Genomic DNA, 23,828 nt, shown 5'->3' with positions numbered 1-23,828 from the left:
TTCTTAACTATTTATTTAACCAGCATTCAACTAAATTATACATTTTTCAGTAGTCTTTGAAAAAAAGTATCACTCTTAATTAATGGTTTGTTTGTTAATTACAGTAATTACTGTAACATTAACAAAGAAACATTTGTTTCAGAGAATGCTATAATTTTTTTAAGTATCAATATTACATTGTTTTCTGTTTCAAATTCTTTCATGTTTAGAACTTATATACGTATCTAAGGGGTCTTGGTGCACACAGTCAGCTACAAAATTATTGGCACCCATACTAAGAGAAATAAGAAAAATAAATACAAAATAAATAAAGCTCTGGTTAGAGACTTTGAGAGAGCTGTGCCTTTCAATTTAAGCGAATTTATTCTAATAAAATAATATTGAATAAGCACTGTTGACTTGCTGTCTAAAATCTTATGTGCTACTCTTATTAGCACCCTCTAGACGTTCTTATGAATATTTTATAATTGAATTTCATCCATTTCTGTTTTGCTTTTATTATCATCATTATTTTTATAATATTTACCTGAGTGTTTAAACACAGCCATATTTATCACCGGGATGATAAATACGAGGTGGCGTTAAGGTCAAATCCCCATCAACATTCATCATTGCGAAGATTACAGAATACACAAATGAAGTGATGATGAGCGATGACAGAGGTCACAATCAGACCGGGTTAATGCTGTTACAGCTTTAAAACGAAACCCCTGGTAGACCCGAGATAACGGAAAAATCTTTTCTCTTTCCTTTTCCCATCACGCTGTTCGCTCCTGCATGTGTCTAATTGCTCCTTGGTGCTTTTGGAAACAGCATATGTCCTTGTTGCTATTGGATACTGAGCCCCGGCTACATTAATCCTGCGTTTGTTTTTATTATTCTGGTGATGATCTTTTCTCGTTCTTTTTTTTTTTTTTTACTTCATGACAATATAGTTGATGGCTTCCTCTTCATTTTTTTTCGTTTAGCGCTTTCCTTCACCAGCGTTTCTCTCTGAGGCAGCTCCCTCGCTCGTCTCCAATCAGATCGCGCTGAGCGGAATTTGATTAGCCTGTGAAAGCCGACAGGCCTCTAAGGCAGCCATCGCCTCGTATTTACCTCCTAATGCAGGCGATCAGGAAGATTTATGTGAACAAAATAATAACAGAGAAGCAACAGAAGGGATCAGGGAGAAACGCAGAGAGGCAAACATCGAAAGACCAGGATGTACACACACACACACACACCATATGGGATGAATAATATAGCAGAGGGCATTTATGCCAAGGACATGATGGATTGATAATTGAGTCATCTTTTTTTATTTTTATTATTGCTTAATCGCTATCCATTATTACATATATTTCAGCTCCTGGGATTTCGATAAGTATAATAGGGATTTTACTATTAGATTATTTTATAATGCTGTAATCATGATAATTGTCGTAAGTTATCATGGGTTCTGCAATTAGTGACTCATTAGATTGTTTCCAAATATCATACAGGTAATAACTTGATGAAGAAAGTTAAATGAGTTAAATAATCAGTCTCAGGCATGGTAAAAGGCTGCTTTTGCAATATTAGTCCTAGTTGTTCAGATTCCCAGGGAAAGAGCATTGCTATAAAAACTCAGCTTAAAAGGAAAAAAAAAGAGAAATATAAATCATATACAGAAATATAAAACATTTACAGATCCAGCCTTTATCTTGTATGTTAACAAAGATGAGATGTGATGAATTAAAAGGCGTGAAGGGCTCATCACAAGGACATCTGTCTCCATCTGACAACATCTGAGTGGGAGATGAAGTGATAGCACCGACTCTTACTGATGGAGAAGGACGAAAGAACTGACAGAATCAATCTAAGGTGGGCAAATCTTAAGTTGCCCAAAACACTCCTCTAAACTTCACTCTCTTCCAAATGAATAAACTGCAATCATCTGTCTTCCACCAAGAGTTGGTTGGAAAAGGAAATAGTGTCCAAGAAGCGACAAGTTAAAACTGCTGCAACTTTAGACCAAGACACACCCCTAGGGACAGGATGTGTACCTTCTAAACGGTATTCAACTGGATGAATGCAAGACAAGTACCGGGCGACTCACCCATCATATAAAGTTTGTCGTTTTCCTGGAAAAGGTTAAAACAAGACACTCTCCCATCATAACACTAAGGCACTGTTATATAAAAAAAAAGCAACGGCTGAAACATCAGTTTTGATTTCAGGGCTACTTTAATGGATTTTTGAAACTAAGGCTCCACTTCTGAGCAAACTGCAGCTTGCCATCTCATCATAAAAATAGCTTTGAGTTTGTGAGCAGATGGACTGGACATTTGTTCTTATTGGTCGTTTTACTGGTTCGTTTTATATTGGAGCACTTATAATGTGGCAATTTACCCAAACCTATCTCAAATTTGATGAGTGTATTGAGAAATAGACAGAGATGGTGAGAGAGAGAAAGCGTGAGTACTTGTTTACGTGCTTGATAATGGCCAAGGTTGATTATGGGCAGAATTGTGTTTAAGGAATAAAGTTTGACTCTTAATGGCTGAACTAAGTTACCCTAAGTTATAAGTCTAATGTCTATTTAGTTAGCTGTTTTCCTGTAGCGCACACAATGAGAGATTTCAGCATCCTCGACTGGCCGAGTTAATTGGCTGGAGCGCTGCTGAGATAAGCGGTTTAAGGCGTAAGCCTCTATGTGTACATGGTGATCAATCAGCGCTCCTGGCTGATCTATAGCCACTGTCAGTTGTTGTGGGATAGCCTGTTCCTTCTATTACACCTCCTCCTTCCATCCTCTTACACTCTCATTCCATGTGCTTCACTATAGGCATGCCAAGATGTAAAAAAAAAACAACACACAGGCTCAATACGTTTCATTGGTATCTGCATTGCCAGTTGCTTGCAGCCCCGTCATGTGGGACAGAGCTATCGACAAATTCCTGGCAGCAGACCGGAGCTTGTTTTCTGCTTTTCTCTTAGATAATCTTTAGCGAGTTCACTGTTTAACAGCATCCCATGCTGAAATCAGTGACATGACCATTGTCTCAAAGGTGATATTCATCCACATCTCATACACCGAGTTGTGTTTAGCCACCTGAGCGTCACTAGCCGAAGCTCCTTGAATTACCATTTCTAATGGTATGCCATAAATCAATCACCACCACTCAGTCTTGTCACGTCTTACCTGACAGCCAGTTTGGCTTCAGCTTTGACAGATGCTTATAAAGCAGCAGGGAGTGCTCGGTCTGAAAACCTAGCCATGCATTACTGCTTTCTGGCTTCGTCTTTTAAAGAGCCTTAGCTGTCCCTTTGAACATGGCCAGCAATTTAAAAAGTATGATGTCTATAGTGGACACCAGTATGGGTTGAAAGTGGGTGAAAGACACCAGTATGTTTGAAAGGCCAGGGCTTGGCTTGTTGGCAGCGAACATATTTGGCATTGTGGGTTTTTTTTTTTGTTGTTCTTTCAACTTTGAGGCAAACACCATCTACGCCTTACGCTTGCCTTTGGTGCCCCTACAATAAAACTGCAAAGGCAATCTGCTCTCCAGGCTGGAATCAAGGGAATCGAACTTGCGATCTATGGATGATAGGCAACACAGAATTTTTCCTTTGCACCACTAGGAAGCCGACTTTGAGTTTATGGCCGTTTTTTTTTTCTGTAAAAAAAAATTAGTGAAATTATGCATTATGAGTGTTTTATAAACTTGTAGTTGTTCAGTGATAAAATGTCACTACTGCAAACTTGTTAAGAATGTGATTGTGTGCGTACGCGGTCAGCACTTTCTCGTCCACAAGAGTCAGTAATGTCATTTTCTCTCCCATTTTATTACATATTCCTGAGTGATGACCCTGAAACTCATCATTATTATCGTCAACGCATTTGACACTCAACCTTCTCTTAAATGCGTAAAGCATTTTTATTGTGGTTTAATGAGTCGTTAATGTTGTTTTTGTCATTCAGGATATTTAACCAGCTCTTTAAACTGCTATCAAGATTGTTTAGAGTTGGTGGGGCTGCTGTGTATCTTGCTTTATTGCGGTTGTTGTCATGTAAATTAACTAAAACACTGAAATAATTACTTTCTGTTTCAGAAGATAAATACACTGATTAGCCATAATGCTAAAAACAATTACATTTGAAGCGTCCTAGGTTTTGGTTTTTTTGGGTTTATTGGCTTTTCTAAGGGATTGGTCTGGGTGAGCTTTGGGTGCTCATGATCCTGCCACCAGTTTACTGGTGTGTAGTTGATAAACAATGTTAATGTGTTACTGTTATGGCTTCATTGTTTATATCGAGGAATCAAATCCTTCCAGTTGAAATTTGAGCTCAAAAAGTCTTTAAATGTAAAAATGAAATTTACTTATATATACTTTTCTTAACTTCTTACTGAAAACCTTACATTTCTACAGGTTCATCCAGGAGATTGAGTCGAGCATGGGTCCAGGGAAGCAGTGTCAGCTTCGCACTTTCCTCACCTACTACATCAACGAGCTGTTCCTGAACCAAGTGCGCACCGAGATCAATAAAGAAATAGAAACTGTCACTAAAGTCTCTGATCCTCTTAAGATCCTGGCCAGTGCGGACACCATGAAGAACCTGGGCGTCCAGAGACCTCTTCTACAGGTAGCGTTTTTTTTTTTTAATACAATATTTTGTTTTACTTATTGTTTTAACCCCATTCCTCCTCTTAATTTCTCTCTTTCTTATTTGTATACTCTCTCTTGGTGTGGATTCTGAACATGAAATCATCGGCTTGATAAAAGTCTTAATGGCCCATTTTACAGCATTTTGATTCTAAAATACACCCACCAGATTCCCTCAAACTTTGTTTAGCGAGTCCTTTTTCTCATTTTACTTTTCTTTAGTTTGCTATCCATCTTTCAGCTTGCTTTTCCGAGCCAAGATGCTTATGTCTACAACTATTCAGTAGCCAGCATCCAGCATGCAAGTCTGGCACCGGAGGCTTTTCATTGGATAAAAGAGCAGAGATAAGAGGCGTTATGGGACGTGGTGTCACTTCATACTGCAACCTGAGCTATGTTTATCTGACCTACCCAGCACTCTTCGTGTGCGCAATCGTGTCTTCGCTTTCATTTTGAGATCACTGGCAGTTCGTTACAGAAGGGACCGCGGCGGGAGTTTACCGCCGTTTGTTTACGATTATGACTTCTCCTTAACGAGGACTGCGGCATCTTGCTAATTACCCTGCTGGGCTAATGAGCGCTTCTCCAGATAGCGACCGCTCCATAAAACCGCTCTTTTGTTTCGGGCTTTCTTTTTCTTTCGTAATTACCCCAATTCAAAGACGCTTCTGCTCTGTGCCTGCCAGCCCGCGTGCCGCATCCCTGGCCTTGTGCGTCTCTTTGTACTCGTGCTGCAGCTTTTCTTTTTAATAACGGTCTAATGAACTACTTCTTTTAAACAGTGTGAATGCCTTTGTAATATTTTCCCATTTGGTGTTAGCTTGTAAATGTGTTTGTGTAGACAGCTATTTTGGAGGAAACATTTGTTATTTAAATGGTGCATTTTCTGTACTTAAATAGTGACTCAGGCTGTTTCAGTTTAAATCCCTCCTCACAAACACACAGAGCCATAACATGTCTAAAATAGTACCAGTGTCCTTTTCAAGACCGTTTTGAGACTTCCCTTTGCAGCTCCTGAATAAAAGTAAATGCCCAAATAGTCTCTGAAATTTTTCCCTACAGCCAAATTTAATCCCTGCATAGCAGCTTTAGTCTCTGCTTCACTTGTTCAGTCTTTACAGGTTTTTTTCTTTTCTTTTTTTTTTTATTACTGCAATAAGCAGTTTTATTTGTAAGGTAAGTAACTAACAGATGCAACGGCAACTTCAGAACTTGTCAGAACTTGAGGAAGAAACGCAGTAACACCACTTGCACATTACAGGAACTGGGCTGGGAGTTCTTGCCACATCCTCTCTCCACATGTTTGGGCCATTAAAGAAGTTCCTGGGATGCCGGCGTTTTAGACGTGAATCAGACAGGCCGATCATGGTTACAGCGCACTGAGAAAACTTTCTACCTCGTGTCCAAGCACTAATAAAACACTGGGATAAGTGCATTAATGTAGCAGAAGATTATATAAAGAAATAAAGGCAGTTTTCTGTGCAGTTAATGGGGGCCGATTGACTTGAACGACCCTTAAACAAAGAGCCTTGTAAGTGGGACTTCTTTTAATTCTGCTCGCGCCTTGTGCGTGTTTAATTTGTTACGGTATATCACAGTACATCGAACCTGATATTTTTTGACTACCTAATCATACTGTGGAATCTCTAGTAAGAAGTGTGTTTGAACCGTGTCCCAATAGGTCGAGAATTGAAGAAATCTGTCTAAATCCCTCTGATATTTTCTTAGCGTTTACTTAACACAATTCTATTCTATTGCAACAATTTTAGTGCCTTTTGTGTCTCATTTTGAAATCCCAGGCTTCATTGTAGTATTAAGTCCAATTTTTTTCCTCATATGAAAAAGGCCAAGGCGTTGAAGATGGAATTGACCTGGGCTCAGTGGCTCATCGCTATGAACAGTCATCCATTATACGAGGAGCCATTTTAAAGATGAGCATGATTTCCTCTCCATATTGTGGCATATTGTGGATTGCCTTTGTGATCACTCCTGCGCCAAATGGAAGCGTGCAATGATGCTTACAGTAGTGCTCTCCTGTGGTGGAGTTCAGCAGACAAAGACTGGGGGGTGTGCATGCGCACACAAAAACACAGACATACACACACATTTGTTATTTACCCAAGGGTTCATTTAATCTATGAGATACCTATTGGTGCTTGGTTTTAACAGTCTCTTATGCAAAATAGATATTTCACCAGGCCACATTAAATCTGTATCACAGATTTATTAACCACACCCCAGATTTGCTTATATCGACAATGTTTTTTGTGGAAGCTTCAGCAATTGACACCAAAGTACACTAATACGAGTTCTCACTCCAAAAAAGTCTAGGCAAATAAGGAATACAGTATCAAAGAAAAATCTTAGTGGAAAAAAAATGACAGATGAAGATACAAGCAAAAATGACAGCTGCATTTTTTTTTTTTAAACAAACCAAATGTTGGTCCCAACCAGCTTGGACTTGACCATACCAGTTTGCAAAAATCAAACCAGCTTAGATTAAACAATACCAGTTCACAACAAATCAAACCTGCTCCGACTAATTAATACCATTTCACATCAATCCAAACCAGCACAGACTCAACCATACCAGTTCACATCAAACCAAACCAGCACAGACTCAACCATACCAGTTCACATCAAACCAAACCAGCACAGACTCAACCATACCTGTTTACATCAAAGCAAACCAGCTTAGATTAAACAATACCAGTTCACAATAAACCAAACGTTCTCCGACTAATTAATACCATTTTACATCAAACCAAACCAGCACAGACTCAACCATACCTGTTCACATCAAACCAAACCAGCACAGAGTCAACCATACCAGTTCACATCAAACCAAACCAGCACAGACTCAACCATACCTGTTCACATTAAAGCAAACCAGCTTAGATTAAACAAAACCAGTTCAAAACAAACCAAACCTGCTCCAACTAATTAATACCATTTCACATCAAACCAAACCAGCATAGACTCAACCATACCAGTTCACATCAAAGCAAACACGTTTAGATTAAACAATACCAGCTCACACCAAACCAAACCAGCTCAAGGTCCTCAGTCATTCTCTGGCGTTCCCTAGCATTGTCCCACGAACCCACAACGCCACCCAAATCCTAAATGTAGCCTAGAGGTCACAGATGCGGCAGTTTGTATAGCCAGTGGATTAGAGCTCTATTTCTGATGCAATTTTTGATTACCAGCTCTGAACTTTGACCTCTCTACAGCAGCTAGTTATCCTCTGATAATGCTGACCTGTACAAACAGCTGCTTTAGCATTTGCAGTAATGATATTATTAACGCTCAAACTGTGTCCAGTGTTTGACTTGGGGGTCTGTCTGGGCCTCTGCATTACTGTATCACCACTTTCCTTACATTCCTCTTCCTCTTTCACTCTCTCTTTCCCCTGGAACACTTTCTTCTCTCTGTGCAGTGTGTACCTGCGTGGCTCGGCGATGCTATCTGCACTCGCTGACTGATTCATTTAATTAGAAATGTATCTCCAGAACAGGGGGGGTGACTCTGTAACCCAGCTGGAGATTAGCTCTATAAATCTTTTCCAGAACCGGCTACTGGATTCTGATAAAGACCGGATGTCCGCAGTCCGGTCCCGCCCACCTTTTACACACAACCTCAAGTTTTATCGGTTCAACATGAACACCTTTACAGTTCTATGCTTTTAGCACTTTATGGTCACAAAGCGCCATCCAGGACTACATTGCTAATTTTGCTCACAAGATGTTCCAATTCCCAATTAAACCCAAGACCAGTTCTGGTCCCCTTGAGCTTTTACAGGGTAAATTGGCATGATTAGGCTTTTTTCCCCATGTTCGTCTTTGAGAGGTGATTGAGGACGTCATTGAACGGCAGCTCAAGTTCCTACAAAAGTGCCGACACGGACCCAACGTCGTGGTCTAGCTAATGAAGCTGACCTTTTTAATCCCCCTGTATTCACTCTCTCAATCTCAGTCAGTCACGCACACAAACCTGAAGATAAACTAATGAGACTGACCTTTCTATCTTTGCCTCGGCATGTGTTGCTTGGCCGTTGTGCGTATTTGTGTGTGTGAGTTGGAGGCACCTGCTGATTGGCTCCCAACAGACGCAGCTCCATTAGGAGCGAGTCGCTCAATTGTGGCACAAATACACAGCGTGGGCCTTTATTAACGAGCGCCGAGACAGCCAATCAGGGAACAATGTGGCCTGAAGGAGCATTGTGTCCTCTCTGATTACGGCAGCGGTGCTCCGGATACTGTCATGACTAAAGGAACGCACACGGATAAACACACACTGTCTGTCTAGATGCAACCTACACTTTTAAAATGCCTTACTTTTTTTTACACTGATTGGTTCTTACTCTGTTTGTGTGTGTCCTTGAAAAATCAGTTACTGTAGCACATACATTTTTTTTACGGTTCTGTGTGCTTCAGAGTTTGTCGTTTATACAACATGGTAAGAATTCAGATAGCACAAATTAACATTATTTGTACTACAAAGCCGATGTTGGTAATTACAGCTTCAAAACATTCACCGTCAGAAGTAATTAGGTTGTTTGCCATATTAAGATTTAACTTTTCCAAGTTAACACATTTTTAGAGCGTCCCCAAAGTGTGTATGTGTATGTTAGTGCTCCAGTTAAAGTACCCCTCAGACATTGTTTTTTTTTTTTTCAATATCTCACATTCCCTTTCACTCCTTGTCCCAACCTGCCATTTCAGTGTCTATGTAAATGAGCTACTCAGCCACTCCCCTCCACTTCCAGTTTTGATATAGTATATGCAGCGCCTTAGCACATGTAGACACCAAGAGACTACCCCCATTGAGAAAAAACCTTCACGGGAGGAGTCATGGGATTTTGGAGAGTACACTGAGACAAATATATTAAAAACTGAAGAAAAAGGACAAGGAAGCAAGTTTTTGATGGCTTCAAACTGATGGGTTAAAACTGAAAGGAAGATGAAGAAGATAAAGTCTACATGGTGTCGGTAATGCAACATAGTGGTCGCCAACCACCAGTAATCATCAAGAAGACAAGACGAGAAGACCTTTCCATGAATGCCGGCCGCTCTTAACCGAGTAAAACCGACAAACAAATTAGTGAAAAAGGACAAAAAGCAGAGACTTTTTTCCTTCGTTTTTTTTTGTCTGTACATGCACACTGAAGAACCATCTGAGTATCTTAACGTTACAAAACAAGGTCCTTTTAAATTTGGGACCATTTTTCCAACAGTCTTTGGGAAAAAAAAAAACATACATCTAATAGACTTGCAGTAACCTCAACACCCTCAGTAACTTTGGAATTCAAGTCAAGAGGTTGCATCATCCACACGTTATGTTTGCAGTTGTTTTCTTGAAGCATCAATGTCTTTGTTCTTAGTCTCTACAAATAAAGCAAGATTTAGCTGCTGCTTTTGCTGATAACTTTTCACACTTTTCACTTTTCATAATCATCCATGGTGTGGTGTTGTTCTTTTAGCTGCTCCTGGCAAGAACCAGCACTGCATCCAGTAGCTGGAGTTTAGGCTGGGGATCGAACCCTGGCCTTTTGCATGGCAGGCGGAACACTTACCACTGAGCCACCAGTGCCTTTCATAATTATTTATGTTGCGTTGTTTTTTGCAGCTGATGGCGTATTTTGCATCATCACAATAATATTGTTTTATGTGATCGGCCAGGCTGATTTTGATCAGCGGCCGGCCGATCGATAGGAGCACCGTTATTAGGAACTGAGATGAACTCAGTGCAGGTCGTGGCTTACTGTTCCTGCTGCTTTCAGGTCATACTGCAGCTCTTTTCGAATCACCTTTCTCTTATCTTTCTCATCATTACTCAGAGGAAGCGCTGTGAGATCTGTCCGAGGAAGACTAGCTGTGGTTTTATCATCTTTTCACTCGCCTTTTTTCAAACCAACTGTCCTGACAGAGATGATCAGATCTTTGCTGTGGCGTTTTCTTCTCGATTGGTGTTGAATACAGCTGCCTGTTAGAACTTTCACCATGCTTATGTAACACCAAGGGCAATGTATTTTAAAAAAGACTCCAGAGCAAGTTTAATCTAGTCCTGACTCACACACACATACAGACGGTAAAGTTCTGTCCTAGAGCTTTCCTCCTGTACCTGTGCCCGCTCAGCTTCAGCACTGGTCCCTTTCTGTCTAATCTATCTGCAGCAGCACTGCCGTGACACCTGAGGTGTGAGCGCTGCGTTTCTTTCAGGTAACCTGTCAGCTGAAAAAGGTCCTCCTGGAACGAGATAGCGAGAGAGATGGGAAAAGAGCTAATCTGTGCCTGCGGAGAGGGAAAAGCGAGAGATTGTCACAAAAGTGTTGGTAGAATGGAGGGATGTCGAGCAGAGCAGAGCGAGGGATAAATGCGTGTTTCATGAGTTCATCCTCATGCCGAGTTCTTCAGAACATAATTCGTTTAAATTAATAAACGAATCTCATCGCCCGGCGTTCGTTCCTTTCCCTAAAGCGTTCTCCCCATACGGAGCTCTTTATGGCACGCAGTGTTTGTGTTAAATACACCCCTCTTCATGTGGTGCTGATGTTCCGGAGAGAGCGATGGAGTCCCCACGTGGGTCTGGCGGTTAGGTGTAGATCTCACCGCCTGTGAACTCATCTGTTTAAAAAAAAAAAAAAGACCAGATTACGACTCTCGTTACTCAGCTTTAAAAACACACCCACACAGAGACATTAATTCTGCTCATGATGCCTCATTTGCACATCACATAGCTCTCACACCTGGCTCTTCAGTGTCACACACGCGCACACACGGGCAGGCACATGAGGATGTGATGGATGTCGGGGCTGATTTGCATTTGTTCAGTAATCGTCCGGCCAGCAGAGATGCCGCCGAAATGGAGCAAGAGCGCTCCTTTATTGAAATTACAGCCATTAGGACACGAATAATCCCACGCTGCAGGGATTCGCATGCGCCAGAGATGGGCTTTGCACCTCAGGTGTTTCCAGAGTAGAGCTTCTCCATCGTGCACACACACACACACACACACGACCAACATGATCAAAATGTATTCACCATCGATTATGACTCTTAAATTACTCTTACTTATGTTAACACCTGGATTCTGACAAAAATTAAAGGTCCAGAAACACATCTGGCGGTGCTCAAACACCATCAACATCTGGATACCTGGACACATCTCCAGATGTAAAACAGTAACATAAAGCCTTATCAAAATAATATTAATAAATAATAAATATCAAAAGCCTTCGGTGATCTTTTTTTTTTGGTGTAGCGCGAGATGTCTGTCCACACACACACACACACACACACACACACACACATTTGATGTTGGTGGACAAGCGTATTTCCTGTAATCACTGACTTTGTAGCAGCTATAAACTTTACAACACCAGCCTGTGCACTGACATTAAGACCGCACAGCCACTTCCCTCTCACTGACTCACTCAGTCAGTCATCATTTGTACCACTTTATCCCGTATACAGGGTCACCGCGGGGTGCCTGGAGCCTATCCCAGGAGGTGGGGTACACCCTGGACGGGGTGCCAACTTGTCACAGGGTACACACACACCCCCTAATATACTCATTCACACACTATGTCCTATTTGCGAGCGCCAGTTAGCCTAATCTGCCTGTCTTTAGACTGTTGGAGGAAACCCGAGTACGCGAAGGAAACCCACCAAACATGGGGAAAACATGCAAACTTCATGCACACAGACCCAGAGGTGGGAGTTGAACCCCGACCCTGAAAGTGCAAAGTGACAATGCGGACCAGTAAGCCATTGTACCGTCACCTCCATCTCCTCTGTCCAAAACTTTTTGGAGAGCGTCAAGACTTTTTTACGAAAGCACTTACAGTGGAGACTCCTTCCATTTATTTCAGATAAACTTGTAGGCATGTCATGCCTTGCAGACAAACTGAGTTTATCAGTGATTACACTCTTTCTTAGCGTACAAGTTGCGCGTACATCCGAAGCCGAAGACTCTGACCTCGACAGGGTTGTATCGAGTCCTCCACCACTTGTTTTGGCCTAAAGGATTTGTACGAAAAAGCTAACATATACCGTAAAAGCTATAGTCTATAGACACAATCACATATTATGAAAACAAAGCACACCTTGTGACCAATCAGATGGAAGACTTCACTGAAGTCAGCACTGTGTATTGTATAAAGAAAAAACGCCAAAAAACCTGATGCACTTCCTTCAGTGAGGTGTTATCAGTCATGTAGCAGCTACCCAGCAGGTTTGCGTGATTGGTTTCATAACTGGCTGGATTATTTGCCAGTCACATCACAACCCCTCAAGCGGCAAGGTCGAAAGGGGCGAAATGAGACGTTCACGTAGTGATTTGACGTGGCGTAAAGGAAATCCTTAAATCTCATTTCTTAAAATACTCATCATGGATTGCGCGCGCTAATGAATAAATTTCCACAGATGGAGAAGCTGAAAAAGCCTTAATACACATAAGCCGAGAGCACAGCTGCGCATCAAGGCGTAATCAACGCTAATGCCATTGTGAGGTTGCTTTAAGCGCTGTTCGTTTGTGAAGATGTACGCGACGTGTCGAAAGAAAAAAGAGAGAGAGGATTCTTTCCACTCTCTCTTCGGCGTCTCAGCATGCCGTATGAAATATTTCCTTCGCCGCAGCACAAACGTGCCGGTGATGGTTTGCTTTCTGTCCTCCGGTACTCTGTTGCTTTGCTTCTTTACGTCTTTACTTCCTAGCCTCTTATTCTGTTTCTTCTTCCTCTTCTTCTTTTACCTTCTCTCTGCGGCTTGATTACTTTTTAATGATTTCCTGAGCTAAGACAAGTGGCTGTGTTCAATGAGCGGGATTAGACAAGTGCCGCAGAGCATCAAAGGATTTGTTTCTAGAATAATTGCACTCCACAAAAAATAAAAATAAAGATTGAAAGACATATTAGACGATGCTGGTCACGCTGACCAAGCGCTCTTCTTTATAATTTTATGTGGAGATATCTGCAAAGTTTTGCTATTTCACAAACACACACACCCACACTCACAAACACACATTTTGCAGAACTGTGAGAAGATGATGGAGTCGTTCCAGCGAGGCCACAGCGTTGCCTGTCAAGTCGTCCCCCGCTGTCACAGGCTGACACAAAACCCTGTGTTCAGCTGCAGTCACGGATCATTACCCCCAATCCCCCCCACCACCCCCCCCCCTTCGATGTATCCCTCAGAGCTGCTAGCAGAGCACATTGATATGTAGAAGAGATTCGAGATGAAGTATTGTCTTACTAAGGATGCTGCTTCCCCCTGCTGGTCGGGGTTTGTCCCAGGGTCTCGGCTTTGGTGCTGGGAAACGCTGATTCCAGTACTCTGCAAACTTACCACTTCTGTCAGCGCATCTTTAACCCCTCATGCCGTTCATGCTACAGGCAGCGCTAACGACGCCATGTGTGTGTGTATCTGTGTATCTTCTCTCCACATGTCTTGGCTGCGATCCATTACACTGTGCCAAAATGGCACTCGATGCTCCAACAGCGAGGGTATGTCAGGGAAAAGAGGCATAAAGCTTGGACATAGAAAATGGACCTGATGAGACGGATAGAAGAGTGAATGCATGCATCGACCATGCTGCATTTCGTCCATTAGTTCCAGCACTGTGACTCATCTTTAACGCCAGCCGTCCTTGTCCTCGTGTGCTCATGCATTGTCGGATTTTCACCGTCACGCAAACACACACTCACACATAGTTATATCAATAACAGCCACTCAAGCCGTGGCATCAGGATCTGGCAGGTGAATGCATGGCCTGATTGTCTTCCATTTATAGAGCGCTCGATGCATTTGCACATCGAGTACGCGCTGACTAGCGGGTCGCTATGTCTCTGGGAAATGACCGAGCTGTCGTTCGCATCTGGAAATGACACCGCCAGCTCGGTTTAAGCCAAAGCCTTCTGCTCAAGCACCGCAGACAATACCGGGCGTAATCAATACCCCTTAAGCAGTCCGGAGAAAATTGTGTTTAAAAGGTTTGAAGAAGAGAACTTATCAGGCTTTCTCATGTCTGTCAGAGTGATCCGCACTTCTCAGCTCATTATTTCTAACTCTCAGCCTTCTAAGAAGTTCTTCTAAGAGCTGCCGTCCGGTGCTTATGCTAAAACTCTTAATCACAATCCGCTCATCCTGAATCTCCTGTCTCTGTCACTCTCGCTTCTGGTCGGTTTGCTTGGTAGGGGATCTTGGTATACATTCGGATTTCCGTGAAGCTCCATCGTAGCAGTGGCAAAGGGATACTTTGTTATAGAAATGAAAGTGAGTTGAATGTACTGTAATAGATGATTCTTTTGTGTATATGCTTTACTCATCAGGGTAAATTCAATCCTAAAGTTTTTAGCATTTGTCTAGTGCTGCCTAATTAATCGCATGGAAATCAAAAGCACAAAAAAGGGAGCTATTTATTAAAGGTACAGTAGTGTATGCATAATCGGTAATTCATGTGTGGTTTCGCCTGAAGTACACCGTGACCGTTAAAACTGTCCAATCAGAAGCCTCATTCATCAGCACATTGTTTGTTTTAAACTTGTGGTTAACGTGTGTGGTTTTAATGACCAGGAAAGGCCAGTTTGGTGCTTTTTTAATATGAATATAAATAATTAATATGTAGCACTTGCAGGCATCATGCAGAATGAGAAAATGGTAAAGAGACTAGAAAATCACATATTACTGAAAGAAGGTCAGGGTGGTCATGTTGTCAAAGATGGAGTTTAGAAACTAATCACCACACCACATCAAGACCAGATATACAAGTTGCTTTAATGCAAGAAATTCTAGTGCTATTATAAAATTTTATATCTAGATGAACATATCTGAATACTAAACGGTACGTTTAATGTATAAATATTGTAGTTTAAATCACAATGTTTTAAAAAATAACCACAATATGAATTTTTAATCAAAGTGTGTTAGCCTTACGTTTGTCCATTAAGCAATGTGTGACGCAACGTGGCTGGATGACATATCCAAAATAGGGATAATATTAATTAATCAATTATTAATAATTGCTGATTCAATTCAATTCAATTTTATTTGTATAGCGCTTTTAGCAATTGTCATTGCCGCAAAGCAGCTTTACACAATCAAAAGAATTATTTACGTTTTTATGAATTGTGAATATGTATTCAATTCAATTCAATTTTATTTGTATAGCGCTTTTAGCAATTTTCATTGCCGCAAAGCAGCTTTACATAGTCAAAAGAATTATTTAGGTTTGTATGAAATGTGAATTTGTATGAATCAGAATAGTCAGTTTGTCCCTGGTGAGCAAGCCGAGGGCGACAGTGGCAAGGAAAAACTCCCTGAGATGGTAATAGGAAGAAACCTTGAGAGGAACCAGACTCAACAGGGAACCCATCCTCATTTGGGTGAAACAGAAAGCAGTAAATGATCTGCATTTATACAGTGTGTAGGGTGGGAGGCAGTTCAGCTATAATAGCTGATGTTAATTGATGTTAATATGGAGTCCAGGTAGTTATTGAAGACCCAGGTAGACTTGTAAGAAGTTCCAGTCCTGAACTATCGAACTGTCAAGTCCCCAGAGAAACAGTTGCCAACACCAGTCAAGGCCAGAACCATTTTCTAGGTAGAGAGAATCATCCCCAGACACCAAACGCATCCCAGAGAGACACACGGGGCATCCATGTGACGAGATCTTCAGCCAGAAGCGGGGCACCAGGATGGGTCAGACAGGTCCGGAGGGCAGAGGGAGTCTGGATCACTGGCAGCTCAGGAACGACATGTGTAGCTCGACAGAGAGAGAGAGAAAGAGTGAAAGGGGGGGACAGGAGGAGAGAGGAAAAAGAAAGAGGGGGGGAAAGAGAAGAAGAGGAGAGATGGCAGTTAGGTATGGTCACAGTCACACAATGTATAATGTGAATGTATGTTAACTGTAGAGTGCAAGCAGAGACTCCGGCAGGACTAACTATGACAGCATAACTAAAATGGAGAGCCAGAAGGAAACACAAACATGAGGGCTTCCTGAGATGTAAAGCAAACAATCATCTCACCGTCAGCAAACCTGAGTGATCAATGAGAGTGGGGAAGACAGCATCCAAACATACCAGTTCACCATAATACTCTACGTCCATGAGTCCCCCAGATCTGCTCCTTTACCTATGGAAAATCTATTTATAAAAATGCTTGGCTAAATATTTCTCCATAATCTCACAAATCTAATAACTTGCAGTTTATTTACAATATATTGTATTTTTAGCTTCTTGTATTTTTTGTTTCTGAATGAGTACAGAGAGACCAGTGTAGTATTTTCAACAGCACTGATTGATTTTAATTTATTTATTTATTTATTTATTTATTTATTTATTTCTATTTATCTACACATCTACCCAACTCTGTTTGTTTATTTTGGGATTTATTATTTTTTCTTAAAATGTAAATATTTATTAGGCTGTTTTTCGTGGTCAATTTGATCCATTAAATTGTTGGGTCCGAGTTTTCCGATTCAGAATTTCTTTAGTTAAACATAAACATTAAATGCTGTAAAAATGTATAAATTCATTAAAAAGATGTACCACAGGCCATACAAACCTTATGCACTTTCCAGAAATTATTTGTAAATTTGTTTTTTTAAAAGACAACCACCTGCTGTGCTTTTTACCTTTTTTTACGAATTTATGAGTGGTTGGTGCAGTACCGCCACCTACTGGACTGGAGTGTGAAGCAGGAAAATTTTTTTTAAAATTACACCTACTGTAACAACACAAATTATATATATAAAAAAAAAAAACATATTAGAAAATAGTCCATCAGTCTAGCAATAGTGGTTTTTATTTTAAACAATTTGACAATCACAATGCCAAAAAAATCCAGATGAACAGACCGGCAACCTAAGATTTAAAGCTCTGCACATAACTAGTATGTTTTGGGATCATGAGGTTAGAACTGTTTAAATAAAACCTAAAATAAACATTTCTACCCTTGCAGGCTTAGTCCCACTTATTTTTGTCCAGGTTTATTGCCTGTACACACTTCTCTACACTTGTTATATACTGCAGCACTCAGTGAATGGGGAGTTGAAGGAGTTTCTCTGGAGGTTGTGTAAAAAGTTTTGAAATAGCTCCCACACAGGGTGCTCTATTAAACAAACTGAACTTGTTTGTGTGGTTAGGTGGGAAGTCCAAACAAAGCCAAGGGTAATCATGGTGAAACTTATGTGCAGACGCTGTCGGATGATATTTCATGAAAGCCATGTTTAAGGCAACCTTGTCTAACATGAAGATAGTGGATTTTACGTAGGCTGTGTTAAAAAAAAAAGGAGGCTTTTCAGACAAACTTAGACAGGTTTGATTTCATCACCATGATGTTTGATCAGATTGTGGCAGCTCTACTGTACACACCTGCCTTGGACATCAGTCATGGTACCCAGGAAGGAAGAGGAACCAAATCCAGCCCAAGTAGTTCGGCACACAGTTCAGTCGGAAGTGGAATCGGTAACACAATGCTGAATGAGGTTTCATTTGTTGTGTGTTTGTGTTTTTTTTTAGAGCACTGTGATTGTCGAGAAGTCCATCCAGGATCTGATGAGTCTCATGCGGGACCTCAGCGCTTATTCTAACCAGTTCCTGGAGATGGTCTGTGACAAACTCAAAGAGTACAAAGAGATCTGCAACACTGCCTACAGGTTTGTGTGTTAATAATACACACTTACATACAAGCAATGTGATTTCTAACAGCTCAGTCTTTATCCCACAGTGAAGCTAAGAGCTGTTTGAGTGTCGAAGCACACGTCCACATTTCCAATCAAACGTGTTTCATTATTTCCTCAAGTCTATCAGGCTCGTCTTTGTGAACCACCTTAATTGCTCTCAGACCCAAAACTAATCTGTGATTATTTAAATCACATTAGAATAGCTTCCATCACTTTTTTTATGGTTTGAAAAGAAAATGAATGTGCAGACAGTCAGTGCTTTAAGCTTTTAAATCATCCCGCTCATGTTGTAGAATTTAAAATGATTTTCCTGTCAATAAAACATTATCCAGGTGTCATTATTAAATTTATAGTGAGAATTTAAGAGTTTGTGATGGCTGTAAAGTTGTTGGAAATGACATAAAACAAATTATTTCTCAATCGCATTTTTTTTTTTTTTTTAACTCATCTTTTAACGTAAGTAATATTAAAAGCCATCCCCTGGGAATAAGTGCACAAGCGTTTTTTTCTTTCTTCTCTCTTTTTATATATCGTCTGAAAGTGCTATATCTTTATTAATCTATTTGCTGGGCGTTTAGTAAACTCTTCGCTCATCCTTTATCGACCTCAGATTAAAAGCTGAAATGTATTTTCTGTCCAGAACAGATTCTTATAGCGAACGTAATAAGGGGTCTTTTTAAAGGGGTCATTAAAAGCATTCAGAATTAGCCTCAGTCTGTGTATTTTATTCAAATAGATTTTGTCTTTTTTTTATTGACTGGCCAATCAGTCAGATTATTAATAAATCACTAGTTCTCATGTTAACTTAGCCACTGATACATTGAAAAAAAAAAAAGCAATAAAGCAGGCATGATGTTCTCATTTCCCAGATCATTAGGATTAGCTCATGCTGGTTGGTAAATTAGTTGCTGGATTATAAGACTGACCCATGTCCTATGTTCCAGGAAAAGTGCATTTACTTTTCTGCTACACCACCTTTACTCAACTTATTTTTTGTTCGCGCTGTAAAAGTCAAGTCAAGTCAAGTAGACTTTTATTGTCATTGCAATCATATACAGTTCAGTACACAGTGAGTGGCAGCAATGATTTAAAAATACTTTGTATTTATAAAGAAAGAAGAAATAGTTAATTTTTCAAATTATTTCCTTTTTCATGTGTTGCCTAAAATGATAGTAATTATTCAAAATATGTCAAGTTAATTGCACTCAATATTTTATATTTATTTTAATACATTTAAAAGAACATGTCAACTGGACTTCTTTCTTGTTAGGTAGAAACTTTTCACTACTCATTCAAGTAGCTGCTTCAATAAAATCTCACTGAAAAAGCGACTCGGATGAGCAGTGAAACGTTTTCTCCCTAACAAGAAAGAAGTCCAGTTGTTATGCCTCAACTCCCAGATAACCTCACCTGGATGCCTGAGAATCTTCACAGACACTGACATCTGATGAAAACACCAGTGTTTTTTTCCCCCCTTCTAACAATCCAATAACTAAGCCAGAAGTTATTGAAGGTGGATCGTAGGGGTTCCTAATGTACAGTAGGTGGATACATGTACACTTTTTAGGTGGTTTATGGCTCCTGATAATGGACTTTAGAGTACAATAACATGTTTTAATTCCAAGCTACTAAATAGTACGCTTTAATAGATACTATACCCACTGCCAAATCCCACCCTTCACACTAAACTACTAAATAGTATGCTCTAATAGGTACTAAATCCACGGTTAAACTGACCCTGTGCACTAAACTACTAAATACAGTAGTACGCTCTAATAGATGCTAATCCTAGTATGCTCTGATTGATACACGTCTAAATGCGATCCTATAGGCTGTATATAGGGCGCTCAACGATATTAAATCATCATTACAGTACATAGCTAATGTGCATCCAGTTTTCGATTATTTAGGAATGTGACATCACAGGGTCAAGTGACTAAATTCGTTCTTCTAAACATTTCAGGAATGTGGGAAAGAAGCCTACGGTCATCTCATTCTTATTGATGGCGATCTGAAGTGTGAAGTCTAAAGTCATTGCTGCTTGAGATTCTGGGTGTAGCTTTGCTGGCAGATTGCTTGGAGATACCGTACCTGTACAGTAAATGTGTAATATGTGTGTATGTTGCAGGAGTATAGTGCAGTGCGAGGATAAGCTGACCATCAGTGCCTCCTGGGCCAAAGACGAGGACATCAGCCGTCTGCTGCAGTCACTGCCTAACTGGTCCAACATGACTCAACCCAAACAGCTGCGTCAGAAAAGAGAGGACGAGGAGGACTTTACACGGTGAGAACACACACACACTATGATGCAGTGGCTATTTTATCATACTGTATACAGAAATATCAAGAAATTTGCTGAATGAAGTATATTATTTTTATAAAACGATAGAGAAAAAAAAAAACAAAGTCTGTTTAAACTTTTTTTTTAAATTTGCATTGCATTCTGGGGCTTTGAGTCCAATATTTGCATTGGGGGTTAAAATTATATTTTTTTAAATATCTTGGTTTATAGTGTTCAGGAACAGATTTAAACACGGATCCAGTGTTTAAATATAATCTTAAAATAAAACATATAAGAAAAAAAAAAAACAAGTGTTAAGGGCAATGTGCGGCACTGGGATTTTAATTTTTTACTAATAAATATACTAATAAACTTTTTAAAATTTATTTTATTCACTACCATGTAAATAAAAATAATAATAATTATATGATATATGATTGATATGTGTTTTTTTTTTTTTTTTTTTGCATTTAGCATTTTGGCCTGAATTATTATTATTATTATTTTTTTTTTTTTACAAATCATGTTCATTTAAGAATCATCATATACACACACTATTACAATACAATATTAAATATTTACACACACACACACACACACACACACACATATATATATATATATATATATATATATATATATATATATATATATATATAAAACTAAAAATACACACAGACACGTAAACAAACACACGCACACCCCACACCCTCCGGCTCAGATGAATCTGTGTGTATCGAGCGTTTCATACATACTTTCCGATGCATAACATAGTCAAATATTTAGAAAAACCTGTAAATTAGTAAAATAAGAAATAACCAGTTGCCATCTGGCTTAAGTAAAAAAAATCTTTAATCCACTGAGAGATGGAGGGACTTGATGGACTTCCAGTATGAAAGTATGGATCGTCTGTTCATAGTCCAAACTTTAACATCTCTATGTGCAGAACTCAATGAAACATATAGCAATCAATAACCATGGTTTAAACTGTACTCCAAGAATAGACTGGACATGATACTAAAAAAAAAAACTGTCCAGAACCCTCTGGGCACAAAAAGAACATGTGACTTAAATGACAGGGAGAGGACATGACATCTTTCACATCCGTCCTCAGCATCAGGATAGATTTCAGCCAGACTTGCTTGGGGGTAAAAAAAACTAACTTATTCAGCAAAACCTTAAACAGAATAAGACCGAGGTGGGCGCAGGAAGTGCTGGAGATGTATCCTGTCAAATTAGGGCAATTCTTATTGAAAAAGTACGCTCATAAGCAACCGAGTCCTTTTTTTTTTCCCCCATCACTGGGAAAGTGGGATTTTGTCGATGTGATCTGTAAACTTAAATCAGATCAGGCGAAAATAAATTTTGTCTGTTCAGTAACGAGGCCCAAATATAACACCAGTAAAGCTGTAGCAGTTTCACACCATGATCGTTGAAACCATGAACCATGTAAAGCAGTCTGCATGGATCTTTACTATGTCTGTGTTTAAAGCTTTACGGAATGTGTTTCAGGCGTGATTTCCGTTACCTACATCTTCATAATGTTTGGCGACTCTCTTGCCCACAGCTTCCTCTGTATTTCAGGTATTATACTCTATATTCATGCTGATCATCCCTTTAATCAGCATATCTCTTGACACTGAAGGCGAAGTGAAGGTTGAGGGACGCATGTTTGCGTTTTTCTGTAGCGCATCCTACATCCTTCTCTTCATCCTTGAACGCACTGTTTACCGAAACGTCTCTCCGCCCAGTCTTGTTCCTCAGTCGCCCAAGAAGTGAAGCCTCCCAAGTCCACTTTAGCCTAAAGTTAAACAATTTAGAAAGGCCACAGATTAAAATATACATGAGAGAGAGAAAAAAAAAACATTGCTGTGCAGACGGCACAAGGTGCTTGAACAACATATTGCATATTTCAATAATAAGCTCCTGAGATGTAAATCTATTCAAATACAGTAGCTACTCCTTGCATTTGCATAAACATATGCAGCCCACACAGGTGACATAAACGGCAGCGAGGTGACAGTCAGGCAGATTTGTGGATTTTTCAAACAGGAAATAATGGAAAACTGCGTGAATTTACATAATGAGTGCCTCGCTGTCTACACGGACTTGTTATTATGAGAGGCTGAAAAGGTTCATCTTGTCTGCTTTAAACTCCATCACGAGGCGAGGCGATAGTCACACACACACTCGCACATCTTTCTTTCACTTCTTTTTTGCTTTGAGGTTTTGATTGAGGTTTTAAGATTCTTTTGAAACGTGAGTGTTACGGTTTCTTTCGGTACAGTAGGTTCGCGTATGTACTGTATATACGTACTGAATGCACTTCCTGATCGCGGTCATACCTTCTCTCTTATTCTGGCGAGTATTACAGTAACAATATCAGACAGGATTTGTACAGGGATAGCGCTTTGAGGGTTTAAGGATGCATGGCTAGACTAGGCTAATCCATATAAAAAGAATAATTATATACTTAATTTTACTCCTAAAATATTTTACAGACTAATCAAGAAATATCACACAAGATGGAGTGCTATTGTGATGAATTTCAATACGACAGCATGACCTCAACTGTTGACCCTAATTACAATAAAAGAAAGCCGATATGTTACCTGATGATCGGCCAAATCACCTGTAAAAACCTCATTTAAAATTTGTTCAGTAATTTTTATGTGATGCATGCACAAACATACTGTATAGACACAAACTCCAAAAAACATCTTGATGTGTTCTATTACTCATCTTACGTCCCTAAAATGATTTTTTTGTAAATATCTTCAATGTACAGACCCACCAACTTTACAGTTTTATTTAATACATATTTATATAGATTTCTACTTATTTCACTTTACAATATCAGTCACATTATGGGTTCTGAGGTTGAATTTCCAATACTGTCAAATGAAAAATGAGTACGCTATGTATCGTGTAGAATACCTTATTCTACACACCAAGTGGAGCCCTTTGTCAGGGATTAGAAAGGGGTTTAAGATTTAGCCTTGTGTTAGATGATATTTACAGTAGCTTTGAACCTCGCATTAGCCATGAACAGAACAACACGGACGTTCCAGAGGCGATCTGAAACGCAGTTAGTAAGGAGACAAAGTGTTGTTTAAGATGACATAACGGTATCAGATGTTTTTTCTTGCTGAAAGTGCGCCTGTGACTGGTTGTGAATGTGGGTGATGTGAATTGATACATATAAACATCCCTGGAATCACTCTCGTCCAATCAG

At 39.8% G+C, this 23,828-nt stretch overlaps 1 protein-coding gene across 1 annotated transcript in view; it reads left to right on the top strand.

Annotated features, from left to right (window-relative positions):
- exoc4 (exocyst complex component 4) overlaps positions 1-23,828 on the top strand; it is a 163,617-nt gene that overhangs the window by 103,453 nt on the left and 36,336 nt on the right. Inside the window, exons 11-13 of the mRNA XM_053508669.1 lie at positions 4,396-4,609; positions 18,149-18,285; positions 20,441-20,596. Of these exons, the coding sequence (XP_053364644.1) occupies positions 4,396-4,609; positions 18,149-18,285; positions 20,441-20,596 (507 nt within the window). The remainder of the gene's footprint in view (positions 1-4,395; positions 4,610-18,148; positions 18,286-20,440; positions 20,597-23,828) is intronic.

Source organism: Clarias gariepinus, chromosome 12 (genome assembly GCF_024256425.1).
Source record: "Clarias gariepinus isolate MV-2021 ecotype Netherlands chromosome 12, CGAR_prim_01v2, whole genome shotgun sequence".
NCBI classification, from domain to species: domain Eukaryota; kingdom Metazoa; phylum Chordata; class Actinopteri; order Siluriformes; family Clariidae; genus Clarias; species Clarias gariepinus.
This window is presented reverse-complemented; position numbering and strand designations above follow the sequence as displayed.